Here is a 17876-nt window from a genome sequence, read left to right on the forward strand (position 1 = left end):
GAGAGGAAAGTGCGTTAGTAGAAAATAGAAAGCAAGTGAGTTAGCGTTTTATAAAAATGATAAGCATGACACGGTGTCGAATGCCACAACCTGCTGCAGACCGCATTCGGGGTCTCCTTACACCAATATTACTGATGAAGTTCTGAGACAAAAACAACCAACAGGACGAAGCACAAGTCCCCCCCCCCCAAAAAGAAAACAACACAATAACAATTTGGCGGATAGATAATATTATTTTTCCATTTCTACACTTACCATTCAAGACACTTGCATATTAAATAGATAATATCATCATAAATATTGCTGTATTCCACTACAAGGTGTGCAGATATGAAAGAACACAATGAAATAGCCTACAGTAATCACTCTACACACCAAAAAAATCATTGCTCTAACTGCACACAATAAAACACTGCAACCTATTACCATGGGATTACTGGTAGGTCCTATAATCATTACCCAAAACATTTTTGCTTGTATGTACAGCTAATGTAGGGAGCAAAAGGATTTTACTTCGACTTTGTGTCATGGATGGATTATCGTAGCCACGGGCCCCTTCCTACACATGCAAATAGTACACGCGCACTGCCTGTGTCCTCCCCAAGCACGCACAATAGCACAGGGCCACCCGCAACCACACAGCATATCTGGCCCACTGGCCCCGTCTATAGGTCTCCCCAGGTCTTCTAAAGCACCGGCGCAGTTAATCACTCATGGCAACGATGAGCACAGGGGAGGGCGGTACCTGGAGAGAGACATTAAAAAAAGAAAAAAGAAAAAACGCAACCCAACGCCACAGCCGTAACAGTTATTCTGACATGTTAAATTACTGCCCTTTTAGGTCTGTTTTGTTCTATACATGCCATTTACAGCACAGTATATACATCTTTAGGAGTCAAACACACAGCTTAATTTAAATAAAACTACAGTGAAAGCTAAAGCACCCGCACCGCTGCTAACGGTAACACCATCACCCTCCAGCTGTTTTTGGTGAGAAATGTTGAAAGAGAGGGTATTTGTTGTACCAACATGGCATCTTTAGCTTCTTTTTCTTTTTCGAGTTTACGCTTTGCCGACCCACGAAGTGCGCGTTTCTCCATTTTGACTGCGAAACTGACATTTGACATATATATAGCCTACATCATTATGACATTATGTGATTTAATCGGCTAATTTATAAAACATTCGAACAATTTCATTGTCATACTAAATTTTCAAAATCACATTCACCCCACTATTTTAATAAACAAAAATACTTCACACATTAAAAAAAAAAATGTATAACAATAAATCTTAAGGCCAAGGGCTGCAGGGCTCTGAGCACGTGCCCACTTTGCCCGTACAGTAATCCGTTTACGCCTCGTTCTCTCATAAAAAGATATGGTGACAACTCTCAATCATACTCGCTTACATTGTTATTGGACAGTGCAAACTGAAACATTTTCCGAGGTTCATAGGTAACAAAACTTGGCCTCATAGGTTGAAATTACATTAACACTTTCTATCCAGGCTGTCCTCATTTTGGGGATGAAGCAATGATAAGCTGACGTTGTGAGAGACCACTTAGGAGTTTCTCACACCCCAAAAATGACCAGTTGGGCCTCGCCCGTTTTAACTTGTGGTTGAACTGCCGCTGAGCTACTGACAAAGCAGTTGCCCCTGTGTAAATTATTAGGACTGCATTATAGTATTTTCTACATAGAAATAATTCTGTCACTTACACATGTTTTATCTCATTGTAGGGTATTCAGAGGTTTGATATGGATTGTTTCAAGGAATATGGGAAAGTTTGGGGGTAAGTATAAATCACAAATCTTTGACAGATACATGGTCCCTGTGTGTGGCATGTCTCAGATTAATAATAATAATAATAATAATAATAATAATTAAACTGGCCTCAACAAAGGCACATGTAAAACAAATCAGTTACAAGCAATTGCTGTCATGAATGTATAACAATCAGACAGCGCTTGGATATCTATCTGACGCTATAAAAAAAATCCAGGTTCTTTTAGAGATTTAATACCCCTTTTGCAGAGTAATTAACAAAAAACAAACCCTGAAATGACACCACCACACTTCGTGAAGTTTAACTAATATAATATTCTACGGAATAATCCCTTGACAAGACATGAAAAAAACAAAATGAAACCCAAATAAATCCACATTCATCAACCAAACAAGCAATGCGTCTTATATAAATCCAGTGGGTAAAATGTGTTGTGAGCGGCGGGGAGTCCGTATGTCCACAAGTGGCTAAACAAGAAAAACATTTCATTTCCAACCAAAAAGAAAAAATACAAAAGCACTAGGTAAATTCTCAAAAAAGCTTACGAAAAAGAGAAAACAAAAAGGAACGCTCTCCGATTGGTGGCAACTTCTACTACTTCATAAATCGGGAATGAGTCCTCCATCCGTCGTCCGATTTTTCCTGTAGATTCCCTTGTAATCCACACGTTTTTACATGGTATTAGCCCCTTTTTCTCGCTTTTTTCTCTTTCTTCTGCCTGGACTTCCTAACTTTACTTAACTTTACTTTCCTTTAATTTCGCGCCGCTCTCCCCTCGTCTTTCCTGTTACGTCTTTCCTTTTTGGGAGTATTTTACGCGTCATACCTTGTCGCCCCCCTTGCCCTGCGCTACCTTTCGTCAATGAAAGAATATTGTTTCTTTTAACATCAGAAATGCATTTTTAATCCTTCACATTTCATTGTATTTTTTTTTTATTTAATTACAATCACCCTTTCATTGTGACACCGTCACAAATGCATTTACCAGTTTAACTACATTAACCACTTTCATCTCGTTATTAAGGATCTTCGATGGCCGTCTGCCGACACTGATGGTTGCAGACACTGAAATGATCAAAACAATTATGGTTAAAGAGTGTTACACCTGCTTCACGAATAGAAGGGTAGGTTCACATTACCAGTTACCGGCTGAGAATAAAGTGTGAAGGAAAAAGTAACATAATTAAACTGTTGTGTTGTGTTGTCTGCCTGATCAAATACCCAGGTACATGCTGATGTTATTGTTTTTTAGGGGGAAAACACACTCTTAAGATTAAGAACTGACTGTATTTTAAGAGAGAGGGTCCTTATACATCTGTGTCTGTTTTGAACCAACTAAAGCTATATTGACAGGAATCAAACACAGATTTGTCAGGACCACTTGCGGATGGAATCATGAATGTGAAAGATGAAGTATGGAGAAGAATTCGTAGTACAATCTCTCCATTGTTCACAAGTGGACAGCTCAAACAGGTACTGTCAGAGAGACCACCACATATACAAATATACCAACCAAAGCAAGAAATAGGTATTGTTGGGCAGGAAACAGCAAGACAAACTCAACACATTGGACTTGTTGGAGGCATTTTTATATTGTCTTTGAAATGCAACTTTATACACAATAATAAAAATGCATAAACACAAAACACAATAAAACTAACCATGGCTCAGTGGAGTAAAATAAATTGTATTCTTTAATATGAATTACTGTAGCATGTTTGTAATTATTCGTTGGTTGTTTGTTTTTCATCTCTGTCAGATTTTTCCAGTAGTGGAACAGTACGCCAATCGTCTAATAGATCATTTGAGGAAGAGAGATCTGACAAAGCCTGTTCAAATAAAGGAGTAAGTAGACACAGGGAATTAAATCATGCAGGAATATCAGAGAAACAGTGAAGTACCCTCTATGTGAACATAATACAAATTTCAGTTACCATTATTATTTTTTTCCCAGAGTTTTTGGCCCATACAGTATGGATGTTATCACCAGTGCTTCCTTCAGTGTGGACATTGATTCCATTAACAACCCACAAGACCCTTTTGTCAGCCATCTCAAGGATTTTCTTCAGCTCACTTTCAGCAGTCCTGTTTTCCTGATGTCAAGTACATTCTTCTTTCATGATCTTTGTGAACTCAGTGAATTATAATAAGTTATTATTTCATTTTTATTTCCACGGATGCTGTGATTATAATAACTGTGAAATGGTTGTAAACGTGTCATAAAGAACTTTTTTTCCTGCAGTTTTTTTTCCTTTTTCAACAAAGATATTTCGAAAACTGGGCATCATGATGTTCCCGAAGAGAGCTACAGACTTTTTGTACACCTTCCTCAGGAAGATCAAAGATCAGCGTCAGAATGAAAAGAATGTAAGCTTGGAAAGGACAAATTCATTTCGTTCTGTTTATCTCCTGTCTAAATGTAACAGTGATTGTTTGGATTTGCGTTGCATATAGATTTGTGTCTCAGATTAAGTATTTGCTAAATTCCAGCCTATAGAATCGCTACACTGTAAATCTGTGTAGCTATATACAGAGAGGGAGATTTATAACGTGCTCCCACAAGAGGCAGTAGTAATTTGATGGCATTTACATAAGCTGAAGAACTAAAAACTACACTTTGAAATATACAAATCATGGGGATCCTGCATTGTTACTCTTTCAATGCACAAGCATAATGAAAATATAGTCTTGTCATCTCCTTGATTGGTGGGTTGATATTCTTTCAGGGGCGAGTGGACTTTCTGCAGCTCATGATCCAAGGTCAGATACCAGACGATAAAGCTGAGGAGACATCAGGTGATCAGACAGCTAAAGGTGGGCATTGCACCTGCCCGTGGAATTTTAATTCAGTGATGTTTTGGGCCATATATATCACAAATACTCATAGTGTACAATTCAGTTTAAGAGCCACAACTTTAGCAAGAGAAGACATTATGTCAAAACTGAAGCCTCTTGTGTATTTTCTAGGTTTGACTGATCATGAGATTCTGTCCCAGTCCTTTATTTTCATCCTCGGTGGTTATGACACAACCAGCACCACACTGACCTTTCTAATGTACAATCTGGCAACCAATCCAGATGCTTTGAGGAAACTAGTGGAGGAGATTGACATGGCATTTCCTAATAATGTAGGATTTTACCTCCATTTCTCTCAAATACTTTTATTTTACTCTTCAGAGAGTGAAACATTGTCGCAATCATAAATGGAAAATCTCCATGCATATTTATGACTACTTTAAGAATTTGAAAAATAAATTATAGTATAAGTTATTGTCTTGTCTTAGTTCTTCAAAATCACCTAAAAATAAATTAAAAATGTGAGGAGGCTTGTTTTTTTTTCAAGTTTGCGTTCTGTTTTGTTGTATTTTCTTTCATCCAGGCTCCCGTCACATATGAGAAACTAATGGATCTAGAATATTTAGACATGGTTATGAATGAGTCCCAGCGTCTGCTCCCTACTGCAGGCCGTGCTGAGCGAGTATGTAAGAAAACAGTGGAGGTAAATGGAGTAACCATTCCCAAGGATACTTTGGTTGGAATTCCAACTTATGTTCTACACCGTGACCCACAACACTGGACATCACCTGAGGAGTTCAGGCCTGAAAGGTAACACGTTATTAGATGCTCTCACTTGCTCTTACAAATGTTGTAAGCAGCATGATTTCAAACACTCAAATGTTCAATTAAAGTTCAGTGTGAAATGGAAATGCCATTTGAGTGAAATTGTCCTTCCAAAAGCTCAAAGATAAAGGTCAATCCTGGCCTCTCTGCCACAGGTTTTGTGATATAGTGAAGTGGTGCTCTATCTTGGAGAAACATTATAATAGCATAGTGATCTTGACTGGTATCCATTGTACATGTAACTTTCCCCTTACTTGAGTGTTTAATAATTTCCCCTTATTGTATTAGATTCAGCAAAGAGAATAAAGGGGACATCAACCCCTATGCATTCTTGCCCTTCGGTCTGGGACCACGAAATTGTGTCGGAATGAGATTTGCCCTCCTGGTCATGAAGACTATCGTAGTGAAGCTGTTTCAAAATTTCCACCTTGAGACATGCAAAGAAACTCAGGTCAGAGTTCTCTCTCTCATGTTCCCTCACTTTATGATTATCTGACTATCACATCTTGTATCACAGTATGTTGAGAAATGTGGTTAATGACTGACTGTTGTGGCATATGAGTTGAGCTGACACCAGTTTTGTTTGTTGTCAGTGGATGACACAAGGTTAAGGGACAGGTGCATTAATTTTCTTCTTTTTTCTAGATCCCTATACAAATTAATCCCATGGGCCTACCCAAAACCCCGGTCATACTTAAACTTGTTCCACGATCCAGTGGAAAAATGGAAGAGTAACCAGATGCATCAGAAGATGATGCATCGTTGCATCATTCACAAAACGTGAAATCCTCATCTGAAATACTTCTTTTTACTTTCATTGGATAATCTGACAGAGTGATGCAATGCGTTGTGTCTTTTCTCTTAATTTGTGACTGAATCATTTTCTCTTTTACACCTTAGCCACTTTTACACTTAGCTGAAATTTGAGTCAAGTGCAGTATTGGCAATGTCAGTCAGTAAAGACTGCGCCACGGTCGCTGACTACAATGCTTTGTATTAACATTCATCTGCTAACGCAAATTTTCTGATTTTTGTCAGTGTATGTGCATTGAGAGTATACCAAATTCAAAGACCTAGTGAAACTGAACATAGTGCAGGTTTGTGTGTGTGTAATGAAGTTATTCAAATCAGAGTTCAGAACCCAACTGTTGCCCCTCTGATCTCAACTGTCCTGTTTTTTCAAACTTCTGAGTGAGAATGTTTTTTAGTTAGCAATCATTTTTAAACACAGATTTTTGTGGTTAAGAAGTGGTTCAATAAATGTAAAACATTTAGTTGAAGAATGTATTTTTTACAGCAATGCAATCTGGCATTTTTAACAACTCTGGCTGCGGCTAATCAACAATAGATTAAAAAAATCTTGTGTATGTACTTTGCTGCAGGTAATAATGATAATAAAAAGATCAAATATGAAATCTTTTTAACAAAATGGCCAAACTGTTTCTTCCGGTTTTGAGTTTTTAAGTTGCACACATTTGCTCATGGTCCTTAAGCTAGTGGTCATGGGAAGAGCGTTTGAACCTTTGAGCTGATCCACCTCATAAGGACCACTCAGTCATAACACGAAGAGCACTTTAAGTGGAACTGAGGCACATTTGCTGCACACGGAAGAAACAAAAGAACTAACAAGCTAGTAATAGAGTGACAACTGCCTCGTTGACTTCAGTGCACCAGAGTGATTTGCTTTTGGAGGCCGCGAGCAGGACTTTGCGTTTAGAATAGTCTTTTAGCATTGTGGATCTCCCAAAGTGGTGAGACTGTCCTCGTGCTTCATAGACGCGTGGGGACAAACTGAGGCTGATGGATGGACTGCATCAGGGTTCGAATTACGGTGGGGATTGCGGGGGTCTGACCGCCCCTAATTAAGACTTGGACCCCCCCCCCCCCTCCAAAAGAGGTACAAACAGTCGTTTGGGGGGTCGAAACATTTATATATCCTATGGTATATAGCCCTGCAGAAAAAGTTGACCCTCCCAATTGTCATTGGCATAATTCGCACTCTGGGCTACGTGACAGCTCACTGACTGAACTCTGAGCATAGCACAGTGTCATTTGTTCTGATTTTGGTAATGGGGAGGGGGGGGGGAGGGGGGCGTCACTGCCTGAGGGAACAGCTCTTCATCTACATACCCCTCATATCATAGTTTGGGGAGTTTGTATCAGAGCTAGCTCTAGATAATTTTATTGTATGGCATTTTCCATCTAAGGAACATTAAAATTTTATTAGTCCACTCGTATCAGCAGCAGTTTATGATTCCGAGCAATAGGCCAATGAAACACGATTGTCTTATCCTTGGAAACAGCTTAGGCTCGCTGACATCTGCTGGGTACTTGGCCAGTGGTTGTTTAAAAGCTCTAGTGCAAATGTGACAGGTTGGCCTACAGCACAGGTGTTCACATCCGCCTATGGTGTGGTTTTGGTTAATAGGTGCAGAACTGCCTCCTGGTAGAAAAAAGGTGTGTAAGTGCACGATCTGTCCCTGGAAGCACGATCCGCTCTGACGGTTAGGGAAAGGGATAGGGTTAGTTGACTTTACCGCAAGCGTGTATAATTCTAGCACAGATTGCATTGTTCTGTGTCCTACGTGTCCTAGAAAAGTTGATTTGTTTGTTCACCACAAAGCATATTTGATTTTTCTCAGAGTCTGTAAAACGTGATTTTGTGTGTTCCGATGATGTTTTCTTCAATTGGTGTTTCATAACAAGATACTAGCAATGCACAGTTAGGCTATATTGTAGACAATGTGCTGCGATATGGCTTGGAGTAGTGATCCATAGGCAGGGGTGGACAGTAACGAAGTACATTTACTTGAGTACTGTATTTAAGTACATTTTTCGAGTATCTGTACTTTACTTGAGTGTAAATTTTTGGAAACTTATGACTTTTACTCCACTTCATTTGAAATACAAATGTTGTACTTTTTCACTCCATTACATTTCTATGAAGGTTCTCGTTACTCGTTACTTTAACGCATAGCTTTGTCAGCGGACGAATTTTCTTTTCTAAAATGCAATAGGCCATATTGTGTTCATCACAAGGGAAAAACCAATCACAGTAAACTGCTCCAATGCTGTCAGTGCGTGCTGCATTTTTTTAACAACTGAACTTGGCGGTTTTACTTATGGCTACTACAATGGAAGATAAAGATGATAAAGATAAAGGTTCCTCATCAGAGCAGCCATGGCCGTATCTGAAGTCCATGTCTGAGATTTTCGAAATCAACTGGTTTCCAAGCTAATTGTTTCCCGTATGCGTTCGCGCGCTGTGTTCGCCTAACACTTACAATCATTTGCCACAGTAGATATGAGATGTGACTTGAAAATTGCGATTTATATGTTTGTGAATGTGCGTGAATCTGGTGACAGAGGCAGACCACAACTTCTACTGTTAACACAGTGTGTGAACACATACGGAAACCAGTTGGCTTGAAAACCATTTGGGGCATAACACCGGGTCCTGTGTGAATCCACTGCTGACACATACTAATAGTTAGCTAGCGAAAATGCCGAGTAAACGTTACTGACAAAAATCCTTTCAGAAATATATGTTTTAATCTTGTCAGGTAAATACAGTTATATTTGTAAGGTCAGCGGATTCACGTAGGACCCGGTCCCAATAACATGAGGGGGGCGGGAATCAAGCGGTGACGATGGTCATCCAGCTGTTTCACATTTCAGACAATGCTATGTAGTAGAAGTAAAATTAACGTAGCCTACAACATTATGACATGTTTATCATTTTAAGGCCAATCTGAGTTAACCTAGTGCCTGTTTAACTGAGGCTATACACTGTCTTTTACAGAGTAAGCATTTGGTTCAACTGTGTTTCTATAGGCTTTGTAGCATATTTCACAAGATTTTTATTCTACAGGTTCTACAAGCAAGTCAGTGCATTCAGTAGGTTGTTTCAGAGTCATTAGACTTTGTAAATGCATTGTTGCAACAATACAACAATGCAATGACATTAAAAAGAAAATGTACTTTAGAATACTTAAGTATTTTTAAAAGCAAGTACTCCAGTACTTTAACTCAAGTAAAAATTGAACTGAACAACTTTTACTTGTAGTGGAGTAATATTTGACCAGGAGTATCTATACTTTTACTCAAGTAATGGAGTTGTTTACTTTGTCCACCTCTGTCCACAGGCCTAACACGGTCAGTCTCCTTATTTGAGAAAACATGCATGAGTGGTGTGCTCAACAGACATAGGCTAACTTAGACATGTCGGTTATGTGACTTTCATAAACTGTTGATTGTTTTACATGACAGTTTTTCAAAACACTGTGCGGCATTGTAACACACGTGAAAAGCACAAGCACCTTTTAAAGGCAATCGTTAAAGGGATGCCGTTTACATCTATGGGCAGTATATGGCCCACTGACAAAAGGTGTGAATACGTCAAACTCTTCGTTGTCTCTTCAAATTGCCGCCCAACAGGTTACAGTCAGACTATCAGATACATCAAAGAAGTGCCATAATGTGAAGGTTAACCAAAATCCCCAAAAACAGTTTTAGGTGTGGTTAGACAGTCTGTCCTGCGCATGGTGCTATACACCACTGATCTTCAAAAGTATGTTTTCTACACCCACAAAGAAGCGAACACAAAGAGACCCACTGAACTCTTGATACTCAGCAGGCAGTCACGGGATTCATGTTCATTTCCAAGCAGGTAAAAAATCTTTTAGCCTCTTCTTTTACCCTCCAGTTATGCTCAACTCCAGATCAAAGTTAGTGTGTTGATTGTACAAACTGTTTTATTGTCCTGTATTTATAAACAATGAACAAAACAAACAGGCATTCAAGTCTTCTGAGTAATGTTTTATTCAGGAATAAGCGATGTTTCAGCTGATAGCCTAGTATAAAAGCGTGAGTGACTAACAAGGTGAAATGTGAGGTACTTTACAAAATCTTATCTGCTCTTTATCAGTGTTAGTGAGGGGAAGCTACGCAAGCAGTTTATACTGAGTGCCGTGTCCAGTAAATATGAATAACCCTTGTCACATTGTGCAATGAAATGTTTTGCACACTGTCATACGTAATCCTGATACCTATCTCCATTTATGGTCTATGGTTTACTTTGTTTGTTACAGCCTTTAAATAGCTCACTCACACAGAGTCAAGGTTAGGTCAGATACAGTGCTAGTCCAAAACCTGAAGTTATCCTCTTTACTGGAGGTTTACTGTGTTGTTTGTAATTTGCCCACTGGGTTGGCACCTATTGCACACCTGGCTGGCCTAGAAGGGGTCTCCTCTCTCTGTGGTCCTTCTCAAGATTTCTCCTATTTTTCCCTAGCATCTGTTTTTTTTTTGAGGAGTTTTTCCTTGCCCGCTATGAGGATCAAGTCAGGGGGTGCCACCCTTCTCTGGTTGTTGTAATCCTGTGGGCATGTAAAGCCCTTTGAGACTGTGAACAGTGATGTTGGGCTTTAAATAAACTTAAACTTGAACTTGACAGTCTAACACCTCTGGGTTTTTTTTGTTTTTGAAGGAATTTACCTTTCCAAAGCACTTATGTGTTTTTTCTGTATTCAGTCTGTAGCAATGGAATGAGGGGGACCTGTGCATTTAATTTAGACTGAGATGAGTCATTTTGTCACACTGTGTGTGCTATTAAATATTTAGCACGGACCAAAGTCCAGCATAACCGTGACTGCTTGTCCTATTTCTTCGCTCTGTGTCGACTGCTTTCTTTTTTAAAACCTTCATATAGACACCGCACCCCCCCACCCCTCAAATAAACACACACACACATACACAGGGGAAGTTAGAGCGACTCCAAGGGCCCAGCAGTGACAGGAGGCCCTCATAGAACACTATTATTAGTAGGTTTGGGGGCCCAATACTATATTCTTTCATAGGGCCCAAAATTTCTAGCGGCAGCCCTGCACACACACACACACACACACATACAGAATCAAGAGTAGCTCAGATTCAATGTCACTTCAGTACCTGAATTCATCCTCTTTGCTGAAGAGTCTAATATCTCTCATTTTTATTTTTGCCTTTTATAAGGATTTAACTTTTCCAGAGCACGCATGATGAGTTTTTTCTCCTCTCCATCTGTGACATGGAGTCTGGTGGTACTGCTCCTTACCCTCCTGATAGTGTAAGTACAATTCTGTGTTTTTAATTGAAGAGGGAGCCATGATTGTTTTGGCTTGTTTTGTTTTGGGGATTTTTGTTCAGCAGTTCTGGATATGAAATTGATGGAGTAACAGTGACATAATTACAGTAACAGGAACATTATCAGAGAACCTACAGATCATTCCATTATTCATATCCTCACGCAATAATCTGATTAATACTGCAAGATTTAGCTTCATGTGCACTGCAGTTATGCAACACCAGATTATCAACCTCAACATTCCATTCTACTGTTTTTTTCACATTCTCTCTTATCCTCTAATGTATTCAAAGTACAAGATGAAACAAACATCAACCAATCTGCTTTATCTGAATGACATCATTTATATTGTCCTTTAATACAAATTGCTGATTGGTGCTTACTGTCATGCTCTCTCAAATTACTAAATTAACAGCTTAGAAATCACAAGCCAGTAAGATATATACTCCCCAAGAACACTGAAGCTAACAGTCCACTACATTCATTAGTTAAGGCATGACTTCACTTCAACTGTATTTGCTGAGGACAACTGCGTACTGACAACCAAATGCTGTTTTCAAAATAAACTTAAAACAGATTGCTAAATGTAGAATCCCTGAAATGTTCTGTTCCACTCATCTTTTCTACACTGGACTAGTAGTGTGTGTGTGTCTGTGTGTTATTCCAATACATGAGCACAGCATTTTGAAAACAGTTCAGTTATGTGAGAAAAGAAAACACACTTTGAAGTGAATTATCTTCTTTGACTTCGCCTGTATCCAGTATTCTACAGAATTCTGTGTTTGTTTATTGTGAATTCAGGCCCTTTAGGAAAAATCATATTCATAAATTCTGTTGTTACAGTAAATCACCTCCGTGTGTATGGTATTTCCCTGCGCAGGTATGGGATATGGCCTTTTCGCTTTTTTAAAAATTTGGGAATTCCTGGTCCAAGGCCTTTACCTTTCCTTGGCACACTCCTTTCATATAGAAAAGTAAGTATTCACTGATAAGTATGGGAGTGTAATGGTGCATGTACTGAACTACACGGTATGAAGCCTACCACAGTGAGAAATGAACGTTTTTTCAGCTATAATGGTTAATACAGCTGAGACTAAGACCACTCTGGGGGGAGTGCCTCACAGCATACACTCAGCATTTCCTGTTTTCTATTGTAAACATACCCAATCTTGAAACTTGTGTACAATTAATCCGCTAAAAATACCCACGTGCTGATCCACATCATAAGATATATCAAATTATAGTGTATCTATGTAATACTGTTATCTGGCATTTACACAATACTTCAACTCTTGTAGGGTTTTTACTGTTTTGATCTGGAGTGTTACAAGAAATATGGCAAACTTTGGGGGTGAGTAAAATCACAAGTCTTTTGTTCATGGTCTTTGTACATGGCATGTCATTTTTTTTTTTTTTAATTGTTTAATACAGTGAAATTGTATGGTGAAATAGTCTTGCATTCTATAGTGTTAGGCTGGATTTCAGTAAACACATTCACATTTATATGCAGTTCAGTGAAGAATGGGTCCCAATGCCATTTCTCTCTTTGTGAGCGAGACTGTGTGTGTATGACCTTTAAAGTAATTACTGGGCTCATCAAAAAAGCGCATAAAAAAGAAATCACTAATTAGCAAATGCTTTCATAAATGTCTATCAGCTTCAATACACATACCACTTTCTTCTCATTATTAAGGATCTTTGAAGGACGTCAGCCAGTATTGATGGTTGCAGATACTGAAATGATCAAAACAGTCATGGTTAAAGAGTGTTACACGTACTTCACTAATCGAAGGGTAGGTTCACAATTCGAGTTGAAGGCTGAGAATAAATCGTATAAAAGAAAAAGTAACATAATTTAACTGTAAAGTTGTATTGTCTGCCTGGTCAAATGCCCAGGTTTGCCTGGGCCGATGTCATTGTTGGATTCATGTGAAAGCACACACTCAAAGATGGACCTGTGTTTGTTAGATTGTTTGAAGAAGGAAGGTCCTTGTCTTTGTATGTTCTGAACAACCTTAAACAATATTGACAGGATACAAATGAAGATTTGGCTGGACCATTTGCAGATGGAGTAAGCATAGTCAAAGATGAAAGATGGAAGAGAATTCGTAGTACACTCTCTCCATTTTTCACAAGTGGACGGCTCAGAGAGGTAAAGTTACTGAGAGCACCAAATGCACTAATGCCTAAAAGAAAAATCTGTGAAAGCATAAGGCAAAATCCACGTACACATTAACCGCTATCTGTAAAGACAAAATCAAACCAAAAAAACAGACAAACAAAAAAAGAACGACTTACTGGAGAAGAAAGAATACTGTTGTTTGAACATGTATTAGGTTCACATAGGTTGTAATTATTACTGAGTTGTTTGTTTCTCATCTCTGTCAGATTTTTCCATTAGCACAACAATACGCCAATCGTCTAGTAGATCATTTGAAGAAGAGAGACCTGAAGAAGCCTGTTCAAATAAAGGAGTACGTAGACACACTGCGGTGAATCATAAATATCAGAATAAAAGTAAAATAGCTTCAATGTGAACATAATGCAAATGTCAGTTATGCTTTTTTTCCCCAGACTGCTTGGCCCGTACAGTATGGATACTGTAACCAGCGCTTCCTTCAGTGTGGACATCGACTCCATCAACAACCCTCAAGACCCTTTTGTCGGCCATCTCAATAAATTCTTTCAATTCAGTTTCTTCAATCCTGTTTTCCTGTTAATGAGTACGTCCTCGTTGAACAGCCTCTGTAAATTAGTGAATTATGGTGGGCTTCTTATGGTAAATGAAGTAGGCGGTGATGATTTGGGGGCTTTTTTTTTTTTTTTGGTGTGAAAATAGATGATTACTGTATTCAAGAATATTGTTATCATACTAAATGTGAAATTATCAAAGTCACAACTTAATGAACATTTTCTTTCCTTGCAGTGTTGTTTCCATTTGCAGCGAGGATATTGGGTAAACTGGGCATCACTATGTTCTCAAAGACAAGTATGGACTTTTTTTACACTTTCCTCAGGAAAATCAAAGACCAGCATCATAAGGAAAAGAATGTACGCTTGGCAAGGACAAATTCATAGAGTGAAGAATTACATAATGAAATCATACCAGTTACTTTTTTTCAGTTGTTGGGTCTTGAGTTGTTATTTCATTTCAAAAGTGTTAAGAAAATATAGTTTCCTGAACTGTTTTGGTGATAGACCTTGACTGCTGGGTTGATATTCTTTCAGGGGCGAGTGGACTTTCTGCAGCTCATGATCCAAGGTCAGATATCAGATGATAAAGCTGAGGAGACATCAGGTGATCAGACAGCTAAAGGTGGGCATTGCACCTGCTTGTGGAATTTTAACTTATTTATGTTTACTGACCAAATATACAAATATAAAGATATTCAAATATATAGACTGATACTGGCTAAAAGGCTCACAGTCTACAATTCAGTTCAAAAGCCTTGATTTTTACGTGGGAAGAGCTTGTTTGAAACTGAAGCCTCTTGTGTATTTTCTAGGTTTGACTGATCATGAGATTCTGTCCCAGTCCTTTATTTTCATCCTCGGTGGTTATGAGACAACCAGCACCACACTGACCTTTCTAATGTACAATCTGGCAACCAATCCAGATGCTCTGAGGAAAGTAGTGGAGGAGATTGACACAGCATTTCCAAATACAGTAGGGCGTTACCTCCGTTTCTCTCAAATGATTTGATGTTAGTGTTAAGAGAGTGAAAAATTTGTTATAATCCTAAATGGCACAAAATGGAAATATACATATATAATTTTGGCTACTTTAAGGATTCAGGGAGAAAATGTAGTATACAGGTGGATCAGTTCGCAATGAAAGCACTTATCTCTTGCTAAGAGAAAAAAAGAGGAAATTTGTTTTTACATTTTGTTTTATCCAGGCTCCCATCACATATGAGAAATTAATGGATCTAGAATATTTAGACATGGTTATGAATGAGTCCCAGCGTCTGTTCCCTACTGCACCCCGTACCGAGCGAGTATGTAAGAAAACAGTCGAGGTAAATGGAGTAACCATTCCCAAGGATACTTTGGTTGGAATTCCAACTTATGTTCTACACCGTGACGCACAACAGTGGACATCACCTGAGGAGTTCAGGCCTGAAAGGTAACATGTTATTAGATGCTCTTACTCACTTACTCTCACTAATGTTGTCAGCAGCATGATTTCAAACACTCAAACGTTCAATTAAAGTTCAGTGTGAAATGGAAAAGCTGTTGGAGTGAAAGTGTCCTTCCAAAAGCTCAAAGATAAAGGTCATTCCTGGCCTCTCTGCCACAGGCTTTGTGATATAGTGAAGTGGTGCTCTGTCTTGGAGAAACATTGTAATAGCGTAGTGGTCTTGACTGGTATCCATTGTTCCTGTAACTTTCCCCTTGTGTGTTTATTAATTTCCCCTTATTGTGTTAGATTCAGCAAAGAGAACAAAGGAGACATCAACCCCTATGCATTCTTGCCCTTCGGTCTGGGACCACGGAATTGCATTGGAATGAGATTTGCCCTCATGGTTATGAAGCTTGTTGTGGTGAAGCTGCTTCAAAATTTCCAACTGGAGACATGCAAAGAAACTCAGGTTAATATTCTCTTGTGTTCACTGTCCATGTTCACTTTTATGTTCAGTAAGTGCCGTGCTTACAGATCGTCTGCCTTCCACATCTTCATGCCATGTAGTATGTTGAGAAATGTAGATAAAGGCTGACTGTTGTGTGGTATGACACATAGAGTTGAGTTTAGATCAGCTGCATTAGTGTTCAGCAGATGATAAATTATAAAGGGAGGGGAACATTATGTTTCTTTTTCTTCATCCTTTCTTTTTTTCAGATCCCCATTGAGCTGGATACAATGTATCGACCCAAAGTTCCTATTACTCTTAAATTTGTTCCACGATCTGACTGAAATAAGGAAGACTGAAGCTCCAGGAGATGCATCTTTATGGCTCATGTGAAATCATTTTACTTCCATTGGATAAACTGAACGAATGGCTCAGTGCATTATATCACTTTTTAGCATGGCTTACTACCGTGAAGTAAAAATATGGCTTCAGCTTTTATTAGAAATTACTGTGCTTTTTTTATTCTCAGCCATTTTTAATAATCATAACCTTTTTACTCGTCACTTTTGTGGTGTCATATTCTTTTCCAGCTCTGAATATATTTATTAAAATTACTGAGATATATAAATTTAATGTGTCTGATATTTTTTATTTCATTTGTGTCAGGTTAAAAGGACTTAAAAAAGATTAAAAGGATACACAAAATGGTCAGACAGACAACTGTTTTAAAGTAAAGTCTGGTTGTAATTACACTTGTTTAAGTTTCATACTCATTAGTAAAGAAACATAAAGCAATGTTAAAGCATTAGCTTGATAATGGCCTAGGTGTCAGCTTAGGCAAGATAGTTGTGGTGAAGATAAGGCTATTACACAAAACACAACCATTTATTAACGCAAATAAACTTTAAATAATTATAGGTCGATCCCTAATCTCCCATTTCTTTCAAAGATATTTGAAAAAATTGTAGCTGCTCAGCTTATAGCCCATATGTCCTCTAACAGTCTGTGTGAAATATTTCAGTCCAGTCAGGTGATTTCATTCTACTGAAACCATGCTTACTAGAGTAACTAATGATCCTTTATTAGCTATGGACACTGGTGCTGCTTCTATTCTTATTCTGCTTGATCTGAGTGCAGCATTTGACTCAGTCGATCACATTATACTGTTAAAGCGCCTGGAAAATCAAATTGGCATTCGTGGACTGACACTCTCTTGGTTTAAATCTTATCCCTCTAAGAGAAAGCAGTGTGTCCACTATAATAATGTGACCTCTGAATACCGTGAGCTTAACAATGGTGTTCCTCAGGGATCAGTCATTGGCCCTCTTCTATTCTCTGTTTACATGCTCCCTTTGGGTGACATTATTCGTAGACAACATTAACTTCCATTGTAATGCTGACGAAACTCAGATTTTCTTACCTATCTACCACAATGGCCGCACTGAATTGGCTAACCTTGAGGCGTGTCTTTGTACTATTACAGGTTGGATGTCTTCACATTTCCTGATGCTTAACGCAGGACTGAAGACTGAAATACTGGTCCCCATATGCATAAACATCTTTTTAGTGGTCTTACCCTAAATTTTTAATAATAATAATAATAATAATAATAATAATAATAATAATAATAATAATAATAATAATAATTGGAAATGTCCTGGTTTTCTTACTTGTCAAACTGTTATAAATCTCAAAGAAGTGCTTAAACTGTAGAACTAACCCACATCTTTTAAAGGACTAAATGTGTTATTGGTCAGTCTTTTTCATATGT

At 38.4% G+C, this 17876-nt stretch overlaps 2 protein-coding genes across 4 annotated transcripts in view; both read left to right on the forward strand.

Moving 5' to 3' along the window:
* The window catches only part of LOC115826195 (cytochrome P450 3A27), a 32803-nt gene extending 26019 nt beyond the window's left edge, over nt 1–6784 (forward strand). For both annotated transcript variants that reach the window (XM_030789924.1, XM_030789923.1), the window contains exons 4-14: nt 1743–1795; nt 2814–2913; nt 3143–3262; nt 3549–3634; nt 3744–3892; nt 4032–4156; nt 4516–4603; nt 4757–4917; nt 5169–5395; nt 5699–5861; nt 6056–6784. In XM_030789924.1, the coding sequence (XP_030645784.1) occupies nt 1743–1795; nt 2814–2913; nt 3143–3262; nt 3549–3634; nt 3744–3892; nt 4032–4156; nt 4516–4603; nt 4757–4917; nt 5169–5395; nt 5699–5861; nt 6056–6145 (1362 nt within the window). In that variant the 3' untranslated portion in view covers nt 6146–6784. The remainder of the gene's footprint in view (nt 1–1742; nt 1796–2813; nt 2914–3142; nt 3263–3548; nt 3635–3743; nt 3893–4031; nt 4157–4515; nt 4604–4756; nt 4918–5168; nt 5396–5698; nt 5862–6055) is intronic.
* A 3222-nt stretch (nt 6785–10006) lies between these two features.
* On the forward strand, nt 10007–16922 carry LOC115826197 (cytochrome P450 3A30). Of its 2 annotated transcripts, XM_030789928.1 has the most exons (14): nt 10007–10079; nt 11423–11516; nt 12415–12508; nt 12833–12885; nt 13228–13327; nt 13567–13686; nt 13923–14008; nt 14109–14257; nt 14461–14585; nt 14763–14850; nt 15041–15201; nt 15434–15660; nt 15964–16126; nt 16375–16922. In XM_030789928.1, exons 2-14 carry the CDS (start codon nt 11446–11448, stop codon nt 16447–16449), a joined length of 1512 nt encoding a protein of 503 aa, XP_030645788.1. In that variant the 5' UTR covers nt 10007–10079; nt 11423–11445; the 3' UTR covers nt 16450–16922. The 2 variants fall into 2 exon arrangements, with proteins under 2 accessions (XP_030645788.1, XP_030645789.1); XM_030789929.1 differs by lacking the exons at nt 10007–10079; nt 11423–11516; nt 12415–12508 and having other exon boundaries at nt 13227–13327.
* Nucleotides 16923–17876: the final 954 nt, after the last annotated feature.

The sequence above is a fragment of the Chanos chanos genome, chromosome 13 (assembly GCF_902362185.1).
Source record: "Chanos chanos chromosome 13, fChaCha1.1, whole genome shotgun sequence".
Lineage (NCBI taxonomy): Eukaryota > Metazoa > Chordata > Actinopteri > Gonorynchiformes > Chanidae > Chanos > Chanos chanos.

What these genes read in the sequence shown, in the direction of transcription:
- LOC115826197 (XM_030789928.1), top strand. Translation starts at nt 11,446, where the DNA reads ATGATGAGTTTTTTCTCCTCTCCATCTGTGACATGGAGTCTGGTGGTA. An exon ending in TCCTGTTTTCCTGTTAATGA is followed by an intron (nt 14,258 to 14,460) that starts GTACGTCCTCGT and finishes CTTTCCTTGCAG; the next exon opens with TGTTGTTTCCATTTGCAGCG. An exon ending in ACACAGCATTTCCAAATACA is followed by an intron (nt 15,202 to 15,433) that starts GTAGGGCGTTAC and finishes TGTTTTATCCAG; the next exon opens with GCTCCCATCACATATGAGAA.